This window comes from Lepisosteus oculatus, chromosome 12, assembly GCF_040954835.1.
Source record: "Lepisosteus oculatus isolate fLepOcu1 chromosome 12, fLepOcu1.hap2, whole genome shotgun sequence".
Lineage (NCBI taxonomy): Eukaryota > Metazoa > Chordata > Actinopteri > Semionotiformes > Lepisosteidae > Lepisosteus > Lepisosteus oculatus.
The window spans coordinates 19664356-19679247 of record NC_090707.1 but is presented as its reverse complement, the minus strand read 5'-3'; the positions used below and the strand labels follow the sequence as shown (position 1 = coordinate 19679247).

Below are 14892 nucleotides of genomic sequence, written 5' to 3'. Positions count from 1 at the left end.
TACAACAAACAGTGACAATAACCTTCCTACTGTAGGTACATTTTAAAGTTATGATTCTAATCAACACAATATATTCCAATATCGTAATATTGCTTCAGAAAATTAGAATAATACTTAAATATTCTAAAGACTATAAATAATTCACATAAATGTTGAAGAAAGATTCATATTAAACATTTTGAAATGAGTGTTAACGTTTATGTGCCAACCAGAAACAAAACAGAGAAAAAGCCCCATATTTAATTTAAAGTAATAGAAATGGTAAAATCTGAATTTGCCATGACAGACAACATCTGTCATTAAAAAACACAGGGTTGTATACTGAACGTGTTTAACACAAAAGTCTATACTTTGCAAATATAATACCAATATAAGGGAATCACAGAACACAAGCAAGCAATTTACATTCTATATTTATATATTTACAGTATACTTTTTTATTTATACTATTGATGTTTTATTTATTTGATGGCTTGTGTGGAAGCTAAAATAACTTCAGAACAAAAACCACACCAATATTTAGATTAAAGAAAATGGTTTAAATACAGAGTTCTCTGCTGTGCTGCTTACACAATCATATTAGAAAGGGACAATCATGGTGGTCTGCTTCTTCACTACAGTCACCGATCTATGCACTGAATCAAAGAAGGCTATTGCTTATGTTTATCATAAATGTCCAGTCTTGTACTTCCTTAATGCAATGTATGTTCACTATGGTACATTCCATGGGACACTTTCATTATTCATTAAACTTAATTAAAACCCATTTTACCAGTTCATTTTGTTTATTATCTATTTCTATCAATCTGTTGCGACAAAAAAGATTTTATGTCTCAATATATCTAACAATAGCATTTTAAATAATTTATTTTGTCCAAAAGAGTCTTATAACTATGTTTATACATACAGTATAGAGTGAAGAAAGTATAATATGTTATACTGAAACTGCTTAGGATAGGTATGTATGTTGACCCTGCATTCTGCTTATTTAAAATTATCATTTAGTTTGAATATACAGAAAACTCTAAAATTGTCAGATGATTTCTACATATTGCTTTAATACTTGTAAATACAAACTGCTTTGAAATAAATAGAAACAATTGTTGTTTTGTTTGATTTTGAAATAATTTCTGTTGAAAAGTATATTTTATCATTATTACTGTATACTGTATCTTGGTTTTTATGCTTCTTCAGTAGGATTAAGGTTTATGTTGTCTTATCTTCTTTGCATCATGGTTAAGAAGGTGTTTAGGAAATGACAGAGTACCTAATGACATTGGAAATTACATTCTCCTACAGAGCAGAATGACAATGGAATTTTGCTTGGCATCCTATATTTTTTGTCTTTCTTTTTGTCATTTACAAATGACATTTACAGATGTCATTTACAGTATCTAACTCTGAGTGATAGTACCATAGTGGAAGCTTTAATCTTTGCATATCATGGGTGTTCATATGACAATTCAACTTAACTGCACTGTTCACCAGCTAGGTTACTTGTACTACATGTGTATATTTCTAACGTTTTATAGTCTTTTGTTACATACTGTACAGTTCTCTACTTAATTTAACCCTCTACTTGAGGTCTTGTGCTCTTGAGGGTTTTTGAGCTACAAAACCTACTGGATTGTTCCCCTCAAACAGTGACCTTAAGATGCCAAACACCAAAGAAAAAATGAATGCAAACTACTTTTTAAGAAACCTGCTTTACTGAGGCAAATGATAATGAATGAATTTGTTTTCCAGGGTGAGCCTGGTTCTCCTGGAGGCCCTGGTCTTCCTGGAGGTCGAGGTGGTCCTGTAAGTCTTTAACACATTTAAGGTCATAATAGGTATTATTAAGGAGCTAATTAATATAAAATATTGAAAGTAAAATGAACACTAGTAAACACCTAACTTGCAGATGTTATATGCCCACATTATTTTGCATGAAGTGCTATCCTATCCCATAGATACTACTGTATATTGACCTGCCATAGAGAAAATGTTAGTGAATGTAGAAGTAAATACAGCAACTTGTGTTTATGAGGTTTAGTTAATGCTGCCCCAAAAGCGGTCCAGGATTATATTTGTGGTTAAGAGATTAACATTGTATTTCTTATTCTTTGTGTATAACATCCATTTGGGATTGTTTGGAATTGTTATTAAGTTTTTCAAACTATGCATCTTTGTACAGTAGGTTGTAAAATACCCGTTTGCTGTTTTTTCTTAAGGGAGAACGAGGAGAAACTGGCCCTCAAGGTAGTCCTGGATTCCCTGGACCCCCTGTAAATATAATTTAATTTGATATTTACATTAGCCAGTGAAAAATAACACTTCAAAACCTTGTTATGATTCATATCTGTTCAGAATCTTTTGCAGTATGTTAATGAAACTGGGTTTCCTGACCTTTTTTCTCTCTCTCCAATATTTAGAGATTTACCATTTTAAATCCCAGTCTTTGTAACAATATTTATTGTTTATTTATTTAGTAACAGTGATTATTGATGATCATTAATGTTACTACAGTTAAATGCATTATTGCATGAAAATGTTATTTTCTTTCAAGAGATGACTTTTTGTTAATGCTGTCAGATCAAAATAAATGTGATGAGTATAAATACAAGAATAGGCGTAAAAGGTTAAAAGTAAACTCCTGTGGTGCAGGGTCACAACGGGGAGCCTGGTTTAAAAGGAGAAAAAGGGTCACCAGGGGATAGAGGTGAAGCTGGTCCTCCAGGACCAGCAGGACTTCCTGGATCAGCAGGACAACCGGTGAGTACTTGATTCGTTTAGATAATACACTAGGCATTCAGCAATTGCGGGTTTTAGGTAAATAACAACGCACAGTTACATTTTAGACATTGAAATATATATTTTTTTATTTATTCAATATATGAATTAATAATATTGAAAGAGAGTTTAATAAATATAATTGTAAAGATGTGAATTGCACACTGGGAAGATATGTGATTGTAAGTCTACTCAGAATGTATTTCAATTTTGTTGTCTTTTTTCTGATTTTGGATATCTTGATCTTTTAGGGTGGAATGGGTCCCGCAGGGCCGAAAGGAAGCAGTGGTCCACCTGGTAATCAGGTACATGCATAGACATGCATCCACACGTACATACTGTACTCACAGTAATGTACTGTATATAGGTCACAAATTAAGAGATATTATTAAGCCTTTTTATCTGTATTTTTAATTTTGTTTTTGGAGTTGTAGGAAGTTGTGAGATTGCCAAAATGTCATTTCAGGTGTAAGCCAAACAATTTAGCTTTCAGTATCAATTAATGGTAAACAGAACTTTGAAAGTGTTTGTGTCAAGTGACAGAAGAGCATTTCACCACCCGGTTGTGAAGCATCCACTGCACACTGTTTTATATATAAATATTTATAAAACTTTATACTCTTATTTTCTTGGATGAAGGCAAAATGCAAACATTGCTTTCATCTAATAGAAAGAAGGCATATACTATATGCAGTTTATTTAAGTAATTACTTTTGTTTTCGTGATGGCAAACAAATTGAAATAAATTATTCCCTGGAAATAGTGTGGTAATGTAGTACGTTTCCAAGTAGATATAAATATGAATATGTCAGAATTGTCAGAAAACAAGTCCTCAGAATGATGACAGTAATCATTGTATTATTATGCTGAAGATGAGCTAATTAATTTCAGAGATATTTGAATTCTATTTTTTTAATAAAATGTGGTTATTTGAGAGCTTTAAATAAAGAGAAGAGGAGAGAATTACAGATGCAAGAGCTACAGGCATTGAAAATAATCCATATACTGCTGAAAACCAAACTATACATTTTCATAGTTCTCCTCCATTAAAGTTAATTACAACTTAACCCAATTTGTAAGGTTCTGAACTGTACATTTATGCACCAAAAACTGGACACAAAAAAACTTACATTTACACCGTGAAGCCACATCTTTTACAAACCAGAGCGTGATTGTCAGTTCTTATCTCCGAAGATTCTCTTTCATGGTCCGGAGAACAAAGTCAGTGAAGTGCATTTTTATAACTGTTGTTGTACTAAAAAATGTGCCTTGTAAGTAGAAAAATTGAATTAATTTTATGCAAAAATAATGATCTTACAGTGTAAGTGTTAATAATGCTCTTTAAAGGAATTACAATGTTGCAAAAACATTTTATTTTTGGGTCTTGTGGCCAAATTCAATATGCACAAGTAATATACAGCAGGACTGTTTTTTCTTTGTAGTTTGTTTTATCGCAGGTTTCATCTTGAGCCTGGTGTCCTGGTACATCTCTTATATGTATTTTAAATATTTTATTTTAAACAGGGTGCCCAGGGTCTCATGGGACCACCAGGTGTTCCTGGTCCTCCTGGACAGAATGTGAGTGATCTGTTGCATTAATATACTGTAGACTTGCAAACCTTGAAAACCCTTGTTACTAGATGCCACCATTTACTGGTTTCTCTTTTCAAATACATGAATGAAGAAATTAATACATTTTGTGACATGGAATTCTTAGCTATGATGATTCTTTGTTTTTACAGGGTAGTCCTGGTTTCCGGGGTCCCCCGGGAATAGATGGTAAAATCGGCCCTGTTGGTCCTGCTGGAAAAACTGGCTCCGCAGGTAACCCAGGTGAACCGGGATCTAAAGGTGCTCCCGGCCCCCCAGGAGAGAGAGGGCCTCCAGGAGAAAATGGAAAGCCAGTATGACATCTTGAGTATTTATTTCAAAAATGCTTGAAAATAGCTGTGTAAAAAGATTACTAAAGTTCCAGTATATTGCATCTGGAAGTATCTTTTGTAGCTAGGACAGGTAGATGTAGAATTATCTTATATAATTTGGGGCATTCAGATGGTCTTTTTGTTCATTGAGTAAGTAGTTTATTTAGACAATAAGTAGCAGAAAAAGCACTCTAGTTATTGCCTCCTGACTGCCTCCAAGTACAGTATAGGTAGTAGGTATCCTCTCAAGCTGATACAGTAAATTGCATTTTACCTTTTGATTTCCATGTGCCAAATAGTAGTAATTGTTTTTCTTTCTTCTTTTTGAGGCGCAAGTGGTTTAGATCACTAAACATAATGATTTTAAGATAAGTGTATAAGGCATCAAGTGATCGAAAATGGAAAAAAATGCTCAAACCAGTAAACTAAACATTTTACTGCACAGTTGATCGGACTCTTCAATGACTTTTAGAGTAGTAAAGGTTTCATTCAAACTGTGTGTAAACATAAACATTCAGTATTTGTAGTAATCAAAGTTGTAGTTGCTTCTTCAGTAGTAGTGTAATAGTTATTTAATTGTAATGGCTATAAGCAGTGCATGATCCTCACAGGGTGAACGAGGAGATTCTGGGCCAATAGGAATTCCTGGTTCAAGAGGATTAGTTGGTTTGCAAGGTCCATCGGGATCACCAGGTGCACAAGGACTGCCAGGCCCACAGGTAAGTTATTCCTACTAGAACATTTTATTTTGGACTTAAATTTGGTATTTTGTTTTAATTTATATTCCAGATCCTAATCACCAATTGCAATAATCTAAGGATAGATTTATTTTTAAGGACTGTAAAAGTCAATCAGCATTAAAATAACATACCATTTAATGCAGTCATTAAGATATTAGTTATTCTTAACTATATTAGTGGAACTAGATTTTTGGATCTTTTTGCATTTGTTCAAATATATGTGTTTTCAGGGTTGGGGGACTTCAGTTATAAATTTTCCATGACATTTTAGGTAATTTATAACAGAAACACTAATAAACTCACAAATTACCATTAGTGTGGGAGTAGTGGTTAGATCTCTGAACTTAAAACTGGAAGGTAATTTCTTCCTTGAGCAACGTACTTTGCTCCAGATGGGTTCCACAAAATATCCAGTTGTATAAATGGAAAAAGGGATGACCAAATTGCCAAATTACAGTAGTAATAACTTGTACTGTCCTTTATTGTTCCTGGGTACTGTGAACAAAGTAGTAGTCCAGTTTGTGCACCATACCCAAACCCATACCCTTACCCTTATCTTAAAGCTTGACCTTGTTTTATTTGTGTGTATTGTTTTGTTTTTATTTTTTAATCAGGTTTGCAAACACAGTACTATTAACATTCTAGACACTTTTCTCTACTCCTCTTTTGTAAAATGACCTGTACCACTTTAAAACTTAAATCTACCTAGCCAAGCTGATCTACACCAAAGTGTAAGATAAAATGATGTGTGTTATTGCAGGGATCACCAGGAAAAGATGGATTCCCAGGTGCCACGGGTGAAAGAGGCCTTAATGGAGCACCAGGCATTGCTGGAGCCAATGGCTTGCCAGGGGAGCCAGGCAAAGATGTAAGTATTTTTGTGAAAACTTAGTTGTACTGTTTTCAAATATTTAACTTTTCCATGTGACGTCTTAATAAAACTGAATTGATTGCACGTAAACAAGGAAACTATTTTTGTTTTCTTTCAGCTAAAACATTATTAAGTAGCATAAATGTTTATATATCTACTATTCTGAAAATGTTGCATTTCCGAGATTCTTATGCACATACAGTAGCTGGATGGCAGAGGACATGTAAGAAAATACATTTCTAGAATATTGTACTAATAAGGGAAAAATAGAAATTTAATCTTTGCCAAGTCCAAAATGTCTGGCCATCATGTTGCACCTTACTCAATTCCCTAATCAAGGAAATAAAAATTAAAGTATTTATTTCTCGTATAGGGTATACCTGGCACTGATGGAATTCCTGGACGAGATGGCAGTCCTGGTCCTAAGGTATGACACTTCTTAGTTTCTAATTTGTACTCACTCTTCCCAGAAAGAAAATATGTAATCACAAAGATTTATGCTATAATGAAGGTGTAAACCTTAGTTCAAACCTGAATGGAAAATGCCAGTCTCATAGCAAGATTTCCCACAACATAGCTTTACACTATTATTTGGTCTTTTTATCTTGTGAATGAACAGAGTATCTAGTTTGATTATTCAGGGTACTGTTAGGGTAAAATAAAATAAAATAAAATAATTAATTATATTCATAAATGTAATTTCCAGTTTTACAGTTCCAGAGATGACTGTCAAGGTCAAGCTACCTCTCATTACCTTAACCATTCTTTAGAATTTGCTAAGAGGTAAGAGGGTAGAGGTATAGGGTAGAGATCTTTACTTAAGTGATGAAAAGGTTAATGTGTGAAGAAAGAATGCAACTGCAGAACTGCTCCAAAGAATACCACCTCATCTATAAATCCTGGTCCAGGCATACATGGTCACCTCTGGAACTGTCTCATTTGTCTTTATTTGTGATTGTGAATACTGATGGCAATACCAGGCTAAATTGTGAAGTAGACAGAATGATAGCATAACAATGATCCAAAAATATAGAGAGAATAAAAACAAGCGGTATATTAGGTGAAAAAAGTTAAATATCTTATATTGCCCAATTCAGTCTGAAGGATTAAATTGAACTGAATTATGCATTTTATGTGCAAAAGAAAACATCAGAATCAAAGTTGGAATGCCTCAGGAATTGACAGGTCTTCAAGTTGGATGCATCAAAGAATATCAAATGATTGCACAAGTAGTTTGGTAAACTCAGTGGGTCACAGAGTTCATGCAGTTTATGGAAACCTATAAATGAACAGAAACAGAATACAAAACAATCATATACAATGGCATAAGAGACAAAAAAGTGGCATAAAAATAGCTTTTAACAACTGCTGAATTAAATCTTAAAATAGAAGGGTCACCCGTTTTTCCAATATGCTGCCATTTCCTGAGTTAGCTGCAGATATTTTTAGTTCCCTGTTGTCTCTTCTAACAATTGAATGTCTCAGACATTACAGAATGCAGCTTTCTGGACATTGTTCCATGGTATTTTACAAATCTTTAAAAATAACAAACTATTTTAGTACGCTAAAATATATGTTTCGGATATATAAAATAATCTTGATTTCTAACATCTACTATAGGCCTACAGAAACACCTCAAGAAAAAAACTTGAGTTTTGGGTCAAAGCACCCAAAGCAATGGCTTTGCACAAATGAAATCTGAAGACACACACTTCAAATTATTGTGTTTAGTTTACTACCATACATTTCTTTTGTTTCCACAGGGAGATACTGGTAAAGATGGTCACCCAGGAAATAACGGCCCTCCAGGACTTCCAGGGCCCCAGGGACCTCCTGGAGAATCTGGGAAAAATGGTGAAAGAGGACAACCTGTGAGTTATCAGGAGATTTCAATAGGATATTTCATGCCCATAATCTCACTTACTGTAGTTCGAATTAATAAATAGTTCATACATACATACTGTATGTTTATAGATATTTAATTCCCTATCATGCTCTTGATTGTTTTATATTTAGGTTATGCAATTTACTGTTACAGTATTACAGTAATTGCACTTAGAACATAGCCAGAGTGTATTTTTCATTGAATTCTGAAAAATAAATTACATTGAATAAAATGAACAAAAACAGCATGCATTCAGTATATGTTGTGGGAACAAGACTTATTCATTTGATAAGATTAAACTTATGAAGACAGACGTTTTAAGACGTTCTCTGTCTAAATGTGTATCGTGCTGCCTGTAAATGAAAAAGTACCCAGAAAATTTTCAACATCTGAGTGGAACTGGCCATCTATTTTTCCAAATATCACAATCTCTTTTAATAAAGTATCGCATCGCAGGTAATCTATTAGTAGCTTTATTGTTTTAGCATATATAGAACCTCCCTTTTAATATACAGGATTCTTCAAAATTTATAAGCATTTTTCCTCTTCAATATTAAAATAAAACTTAAATAAATGCTGATTTTAGTTTCATGAAGTAAATCCACATTTCATTTAAATTCAATCACTAAATGTAAAACATACCTACAGTTCTAGCATTATACCACACATTAATTTATTTTATATATTAATTTACTTTAAAAGTTGCATGAATCTTAAGTTATTCTTTGTAAGTCTCGTTTTTTCTGACCTTAGGGATATACTGGTCCAGCTGGATCACCCGGGCCGGCTGGTGTTCCAGGACGTCCTGTAAGTTTTAAAACGTATTCTTCTTCTTAAGCCCTTATTAAAGCATCAAAACCTAAATCCTTTTACTTTCTGTTTTTTTTTTATGACCAGGGTGTTCCAGGCACCCGTGGAGACAAGGGAGAGGCTGGTACACCTGGTGAAAAAGGAATTAAAGGTCACAGAGGATTCCCTGGAAACCCTGGTATTCCAGGTCCCCCTGTAAGTGATAAGGCACTACAGTATGAAGTATTATGAATTCATAACAGAAGTTAACGAGGAAGGTTAGATTCTAATCTGCACATTTCCACTTGCCTGTGTACTGTATGTAAGTCTCACACCCAGGTCTTCCTTTTGCATATCTCTACCAAATCCCCACTGCCTCCCCATCTACACCTTTTCAATCTATCATCTCTGCATGACTCTTAAAGCTAATGAGAAGCAGCATCACAGTAACTGTTACATAGTCAGGCAACATGGTTTGGCAGCTATATTAGATTTTTGACAACATTTGAGGAGTTTTGAGAGGTTTTATTCTCTGAAACCGAAAATAATAGAGGTATGAAAAGTGGCGATATCATTATATGATATGGCCATGATATAATTGTCATGAAAAGCTGATAGGTCACATAACTTTTCTGCAATCTTGGATTTAACAGAATCTGTTATAAACTGTTGTATTTCATTACTTTTACAAGGGTGGACCTGGGGAACCTGGCCCTTCTGGTACGTCTGGACCTATGGGTCCTAAAGTAAGTACAAAAACTTTAATTAGAAAAGCATAGCTGAAAATGAATGAACAGTCAAGGATGAAAAAGGAATGTGTATTTTAAATGTGTAAAATTTTGAATATTCTAAGACTATATTAAGAAATAATATATTGCAGGCATTAATTTACTCTATGTATATGAAAGTTGCATTTTTTACAATTGGTACTGTATGAGACACCATAGTGACTTTCATAGATCCTTATATTCGTATTGGCCTCAAGTGGAAAAATAATATTTTAAAGTTTGTCATGGATTCTTAATTAAAATTCAAGAAGTGGCCACTATGGAGTATAAGGTCATATAAACAAAAGCAGGAGTATCATACGTTTTACAGTCTTGGTAACATACTTTACATCTGACAAACTGGATAAAACATTAAAGTGTGACAGATCACCACATTCCCTTAGCCAAGCAGAGACATTGTAGCAGAAATTCTTATTTCTCAAAATGTCACCAGTCAAGACTAGACATGTAAAAACGTATTGTCAGTGTAAATGGAAGGTCAAGAAATATTGTAGATGTAGCAGCATTACCAAATGTCCTGGGAAGGACAGTCAGAAAACCAAAATAAAACTGATTTGCTCTACAGTGAAGAATGCAGGTCAAGCATGGCTGTGAAGGTGTCATTGCAAAAATAGTATTTCACCAACAGTAGTTGAATCCATATGGTCTGTGAAGCTCAGATATTTAACGTCCAAACTGGAGCATAGTGACTCCAAGTTATAGCTTGTCCCCTCTTCTGTATTGTTATGCAAACTGAGCATACAGTATGTGACTTTCCCTGAAGGCATGCTAGTACTGTACATTGCAGGGTTGATACCAGCAAAGTTGGTACCTATTTATACAATGAGGTAGATTGCAGGAATGAGGTCAAATCAATAGTACTGTTTGCAGGCTCATGATCATGAACGTACAGAGGAGGTGCTTTTCTCTGTACAGGAAAAGTGGGGTGTGTTTGATCTGAAGAAATGTAGAACTCACGGACAGTGTCTTGCTTTGATTCCTTGAAATAATGAGAGAAAGATATTTCTGTATAACCATACTTCTGATATGATAGCTGATGTCTGACCAACCAATTACCTTTTAGCACGTTATTTCATTACTTTGTATGGACATATTTCAGAGATATCTCTGACAGATACTGTATCTTTTCCCTTATTATACTTCTCCCTCCAAGATAAGAGGTTTAGCAAATTTGATTAGAGATGGTTGACACCAATGTTTCATTCCTAGCTCACTCTAATTGACTTTTTAGGTCTTCTTTATAATCAGTCAATTTATTGATTCCATTTAGTTTTGGTATCAATAAATTACAAAACAGTCAAACACATAGTAATATAGAAAAAAAAATAAAACTGTGAAAAGGAGGCCCTTCTTGTGTTAACCAGGGCCTTCTCAATGAAACGAATAAACAATGCAAATTATCCTATATTAGGATTTCATCTTTTTGATAATCTTCTTTAGGGCCCTCCTGGTCCTAGTGGCTCTCCTGGAAAAGATGGTCATAGTGGATATCCAGGTCCAATTGGACCCCCTGGGCCAAGAGGTCAAACTGGTGAACCTGGGTCTGCGGTAAGACTTTATGCTACTTTGCATGATTTCCAGTTTTAAATCCTGTCCTGAAATAATATACAAATTGCATGAAAAGGTAACCCATGAAAAATTTGTATGTAAGACTCATCACATAATAATGTACAAAGACTAAAATTGTTATATTTCAACAGGGCAACTCTGGTTTGCCTGGGGCACAAGGTCTTCCTGGTCCCCCTGGCCCTCCAGGCCCCTGCTGTAGTGATCCAAACATACCAGGTCCCTACAAAGGAGAATCTTGGCCGCCTTACTTCATCGGTGACCAGGCTGCTGAAGGAATTGGTAGTGTAGCAGAGATTGCTGCTACATTGAAATCCATCAACACACAAATTGAAAATATCATAACTCCAGATGGATCAAGAAAGAATCCAGCACGCAACTGCAGAGATTTAGCATTTTGCCATCCAGAATTTAAAAGCGGTATGTAATTGTTTTTATGCTTATTTTGTATGTAGAATATTGTTGTTACTCCCCAAACATAAAAAAGATAACACACAACAAAGCTGCCAAAGAGATCCAGCCTTTGTACTTCTATCGTCTTTACTAAAAAGATAGAGATGCTTACATTAATTAATTCTTAATTCGTTCTTAATTGGTGTGTCTTCAGACATCAACATGTGTGCAGTGGAACACATTTGTGAAACAAAGAACAAATATTATTTATAGTCACATGGGAATTATATGTGATGTGGGCCAATCCTATGTACAGTACATAAAAACAAGGAGGTTGAATGTCTGAGAACGACTGAGCAAGATTGCTGTGTTTCTGTTCTAATTTGCTGCCATGATATAGTGACTATGTAGTTTGAGGCAAACCCTGATTGGTAGAAGTTTTGTTTCTAGTATCAATAATTATGTCCTTGGTCCTGTGATGTGTTAGTGTATGGGGGGGGCATTCCACTGCAAAATCTTTATATTTATATAAGTGTGCTGGGGGATGGAAAAAGTTGAGAAACACTGGACTAAGTTCCATTATTTTGCAATGGGGCTCACATGTTTGTCTAAACAGCAAGTAATCTTAATGTAACACATACGGCCATCATTGAAGGTTGTTCGAGCCGGCTTACCAGCCGAATAGCAGGGTCCCTGTGAATAGCAGGGACTACAGCCGTTAGGCTGATGGGAGATTTCCCTTTAGTTCAACTGGCTGGATTCCTGTTGAGTGATGCCGGAGGCCCAGGTTCGAGTCCCCATCGGTGGGGGGGCTGACCTGAGGCGGCAGCGGTGAGGGCACATACCCACGTGAACCTGAGAGCACTACATTTATATTAAATTATTTACAGTACATGACTTGTCATTATTTGTCCCTGGTTGTTTATGTAGGAGAATACTGGATTGATCCTAACCAAGGCTGCAAAATCGATGCTATTAAGGTATACTGCAATATGGAAACTGGTGAGACTTGTGTAAACGCCACTACAGATAAAGTACCTCGGAGAAACTGGTGGAACAGTCCTGTGCCTTTGAAAAAGCCAGTTTGGTTTGGAGAGTCCATGGAAGGGGGATTCCAGGTAATTCTCAATCACAGCAAAACTCACAAGTCATTGCAGAATATATTGCATATCCCTTGTCTTTAAAGCAGTACAGTTTTTAATGAAAATGAAAATGTGTACTTGAGTTTACCAGCACATATAATTAACATATTTATAAATATTTTCACATCAAAGATATGCCTAAGCAATAAAATAGCAAGGGGATTTGTGAGACTGAGAGAAACCAGACAAACTAAAATTTGTAGGATTGTTCATCCATTCTAATTAATAATTATTTGAAATAGATATAATGTTTTAACAATAGGTTTATAAGCAATGCATCATATGAATTATCCAGTTAGTAGAGTGAAAAAGCTTTCACATCTGACTATATTTCAAGTATTTTGGAATAAAATCTTTATTAAATGAATCCTGTGTTACTTTACTGACTTTACTAAGCCTTAGAAAATAACAGCAAAAACAGACCTTAAATATAGATGACACAAAAATATAATAAACAGAAAATTGTATTTTTGGGAGCCACACAGTAAGTATTCAGTGATTCAGTGTGAATTAGTACTGCCTTCACATCTACACATAAATACATTACAGTTCTTTTACTTTTATTTTTGTTTTACTTTAATTTCAATTGAATTCGATTCAATTGATTTTTATATAGCGCCTTTCACAACAAGGTTGTGCCAAGGCACTTAACAAAGCTGTGTGACAGTACATGACATTACAATACAGAGAGAAAAAGCCAGAAGACAGCGGAGGAGAAGAACCAAAAACTCCTCTGTAGGGAGAAAAATATTCTAGGGGTCCAAGGTCAACTGGCTGCCCATTATACAATTCTAAAAAAAGTACTGTGTAATGTGGATTTGTGATTTTGTCATTTGTGGATTTGTACTTTGTGAAGTGACTTTTTTTAAAATTGCACCTACAATCATTTTTTTACACTTTGATTTACAGTTCAATTATGGTGTAGCTGATCTTGCAGAAGGAGTTTCTGAGGTTCAGTTGGCTTTCCTTCGCATTCTGTCAACCTCAGCCTCTCAGGAAATTACATACCACTGTAAGAACAGCATTGCATATATGGACGCCGAGGCAGCCAATGTGAAGAAGGCCCTGAAATTTTTAAGTTCTGCTGATGCTGAAATAAAGGCAGAGGGCAGTAGCAGAGTGACATACACTGTTCAAGAGGATGGCTGCACTGTGAGTATTTGTTTTTTATTAAAAATTAAAGCTTAACACTAAACCCCAAGAAGAGGTAATTATAACTCTTAATTGTTATCTCACAAAAATAGTATGTGATTTGTAAAATGTAAAATTGTTTTCTATTAAAAACCTCTTTTGGGTTTAAATCTATTATTCTAGTGGCATGGCATAGTTCAATGATTCAATGATAAATTCAGCATATTTATTGTTATATGTGGAATTAACTAAAGTGTTTAGGGTGAACCAAATAAACATTTAATTATTTACTGAAATGGTTACAATAAACTGCATGTTTGTCTTAATTTTATGTAAATGAGCAATTCACATTTAGCACCAAATAGATGGGTACTGAGTAGTATTATGATATTCAATTAATTAGTTTATTAAAAGAGAATTAAATAAACTAAAATATAAAGGACTACGTATATTAGGGTGTCCTGAGTTGGGCAGCATGGTGGCACAGTAATTAGACAGTAATTAGTATTGCTGGGACCCTGGGTTCATTTCCAGCCCAATTTCCAGGTCTGCTATCTGTGTGAAGTTTGTATTTTCTCCCCATGTTTGCATGGGTGTCCTTTAAGGGCTCTTATTTCCTCTCACAGACCTGCTGGTATGTTAATTAGCTTCTGTAAATTTGAAACTGATGTGAGTGTGTGCATGACTGTGTTTAAGTTAAAAAATACTGCAACAAAAAATAGTTTAAACACAAGTAGTAATTATTTCTAGTCCACAAGTACTGTACATAAAAAACATACTTATTGAAATTGTAAGGATTGTATGCTTAAGAATGACATAAATGTACTGAATATGTTTTTTATGCATTGTATATTTTAACTTAGGGTTGCTGAGCAAACAATAGTAGAAGAGGG

The 14892-nt window shown here is 34.6% G+C and overlaps 1 protein-coding gene across 1 annotated transcript in view; it reads left to right on the top strand.

Moving 5' to 3' along the window:
* Window positions 1–14892, top strand: part of LOC102697758 (collagen alpha-1(III) chain-like) — a 66757-nt gene that overhangs the window by 50453 nt on the left and 1412 nt on the right. The window contains exons 34-50 of the mRNA XM_015358976.2: window positions 1747–1800; window positions 2214–2267; window positions 2647–2754; window positions 3024–3077; window positions 4297–4350; window positions 4515–4676; window positions 5306–5413; window positions 6195–6302; window positions 6679–6732; window positions 8069–8176; window positions 8944–8997; window positions 9088–9195; window positions 9672–9725; window positions 11208–11315; window positions 11468–11753; window positions 12657–12844; window positions 13778–14020. Of these exons, the coding sequence (XP_015214462.2) occupies window positions 1747–1800; window positions 2214–2267; window positions 2647–2754; window positions 3024–3077; window positions 4297–4350; window positions 4515–4676; window positions 5306–5413; window positions 6195–6302; window positions 6679–6732; window positions 8069–8176; window positions 8944–8997; window positions 9088–9195; window positions 9672–9725; window positions 11208–11315; window positions 11468–11753; window positions 12657–12844; window positions 13778–14020 (1905 nt within the window). The remainder of the gene's footprint in view (window positions 1–1746; window positions 1801–2213; window positions 2268–2646; window positions 2755–3023; window positions 3078–4296; window positions 4351–4514; window positions 4677–5305; window positions 5414–6194; window positions 6303–6678; window positions 6733–8068; window positions 8177–8943; window positions 8998–9087; window positions 9196–9671; window positions 9726–11207; window positions 11316–11467; window positions 11754–12656; window positions 12845–13777; window positions 14021–14892) is intronic.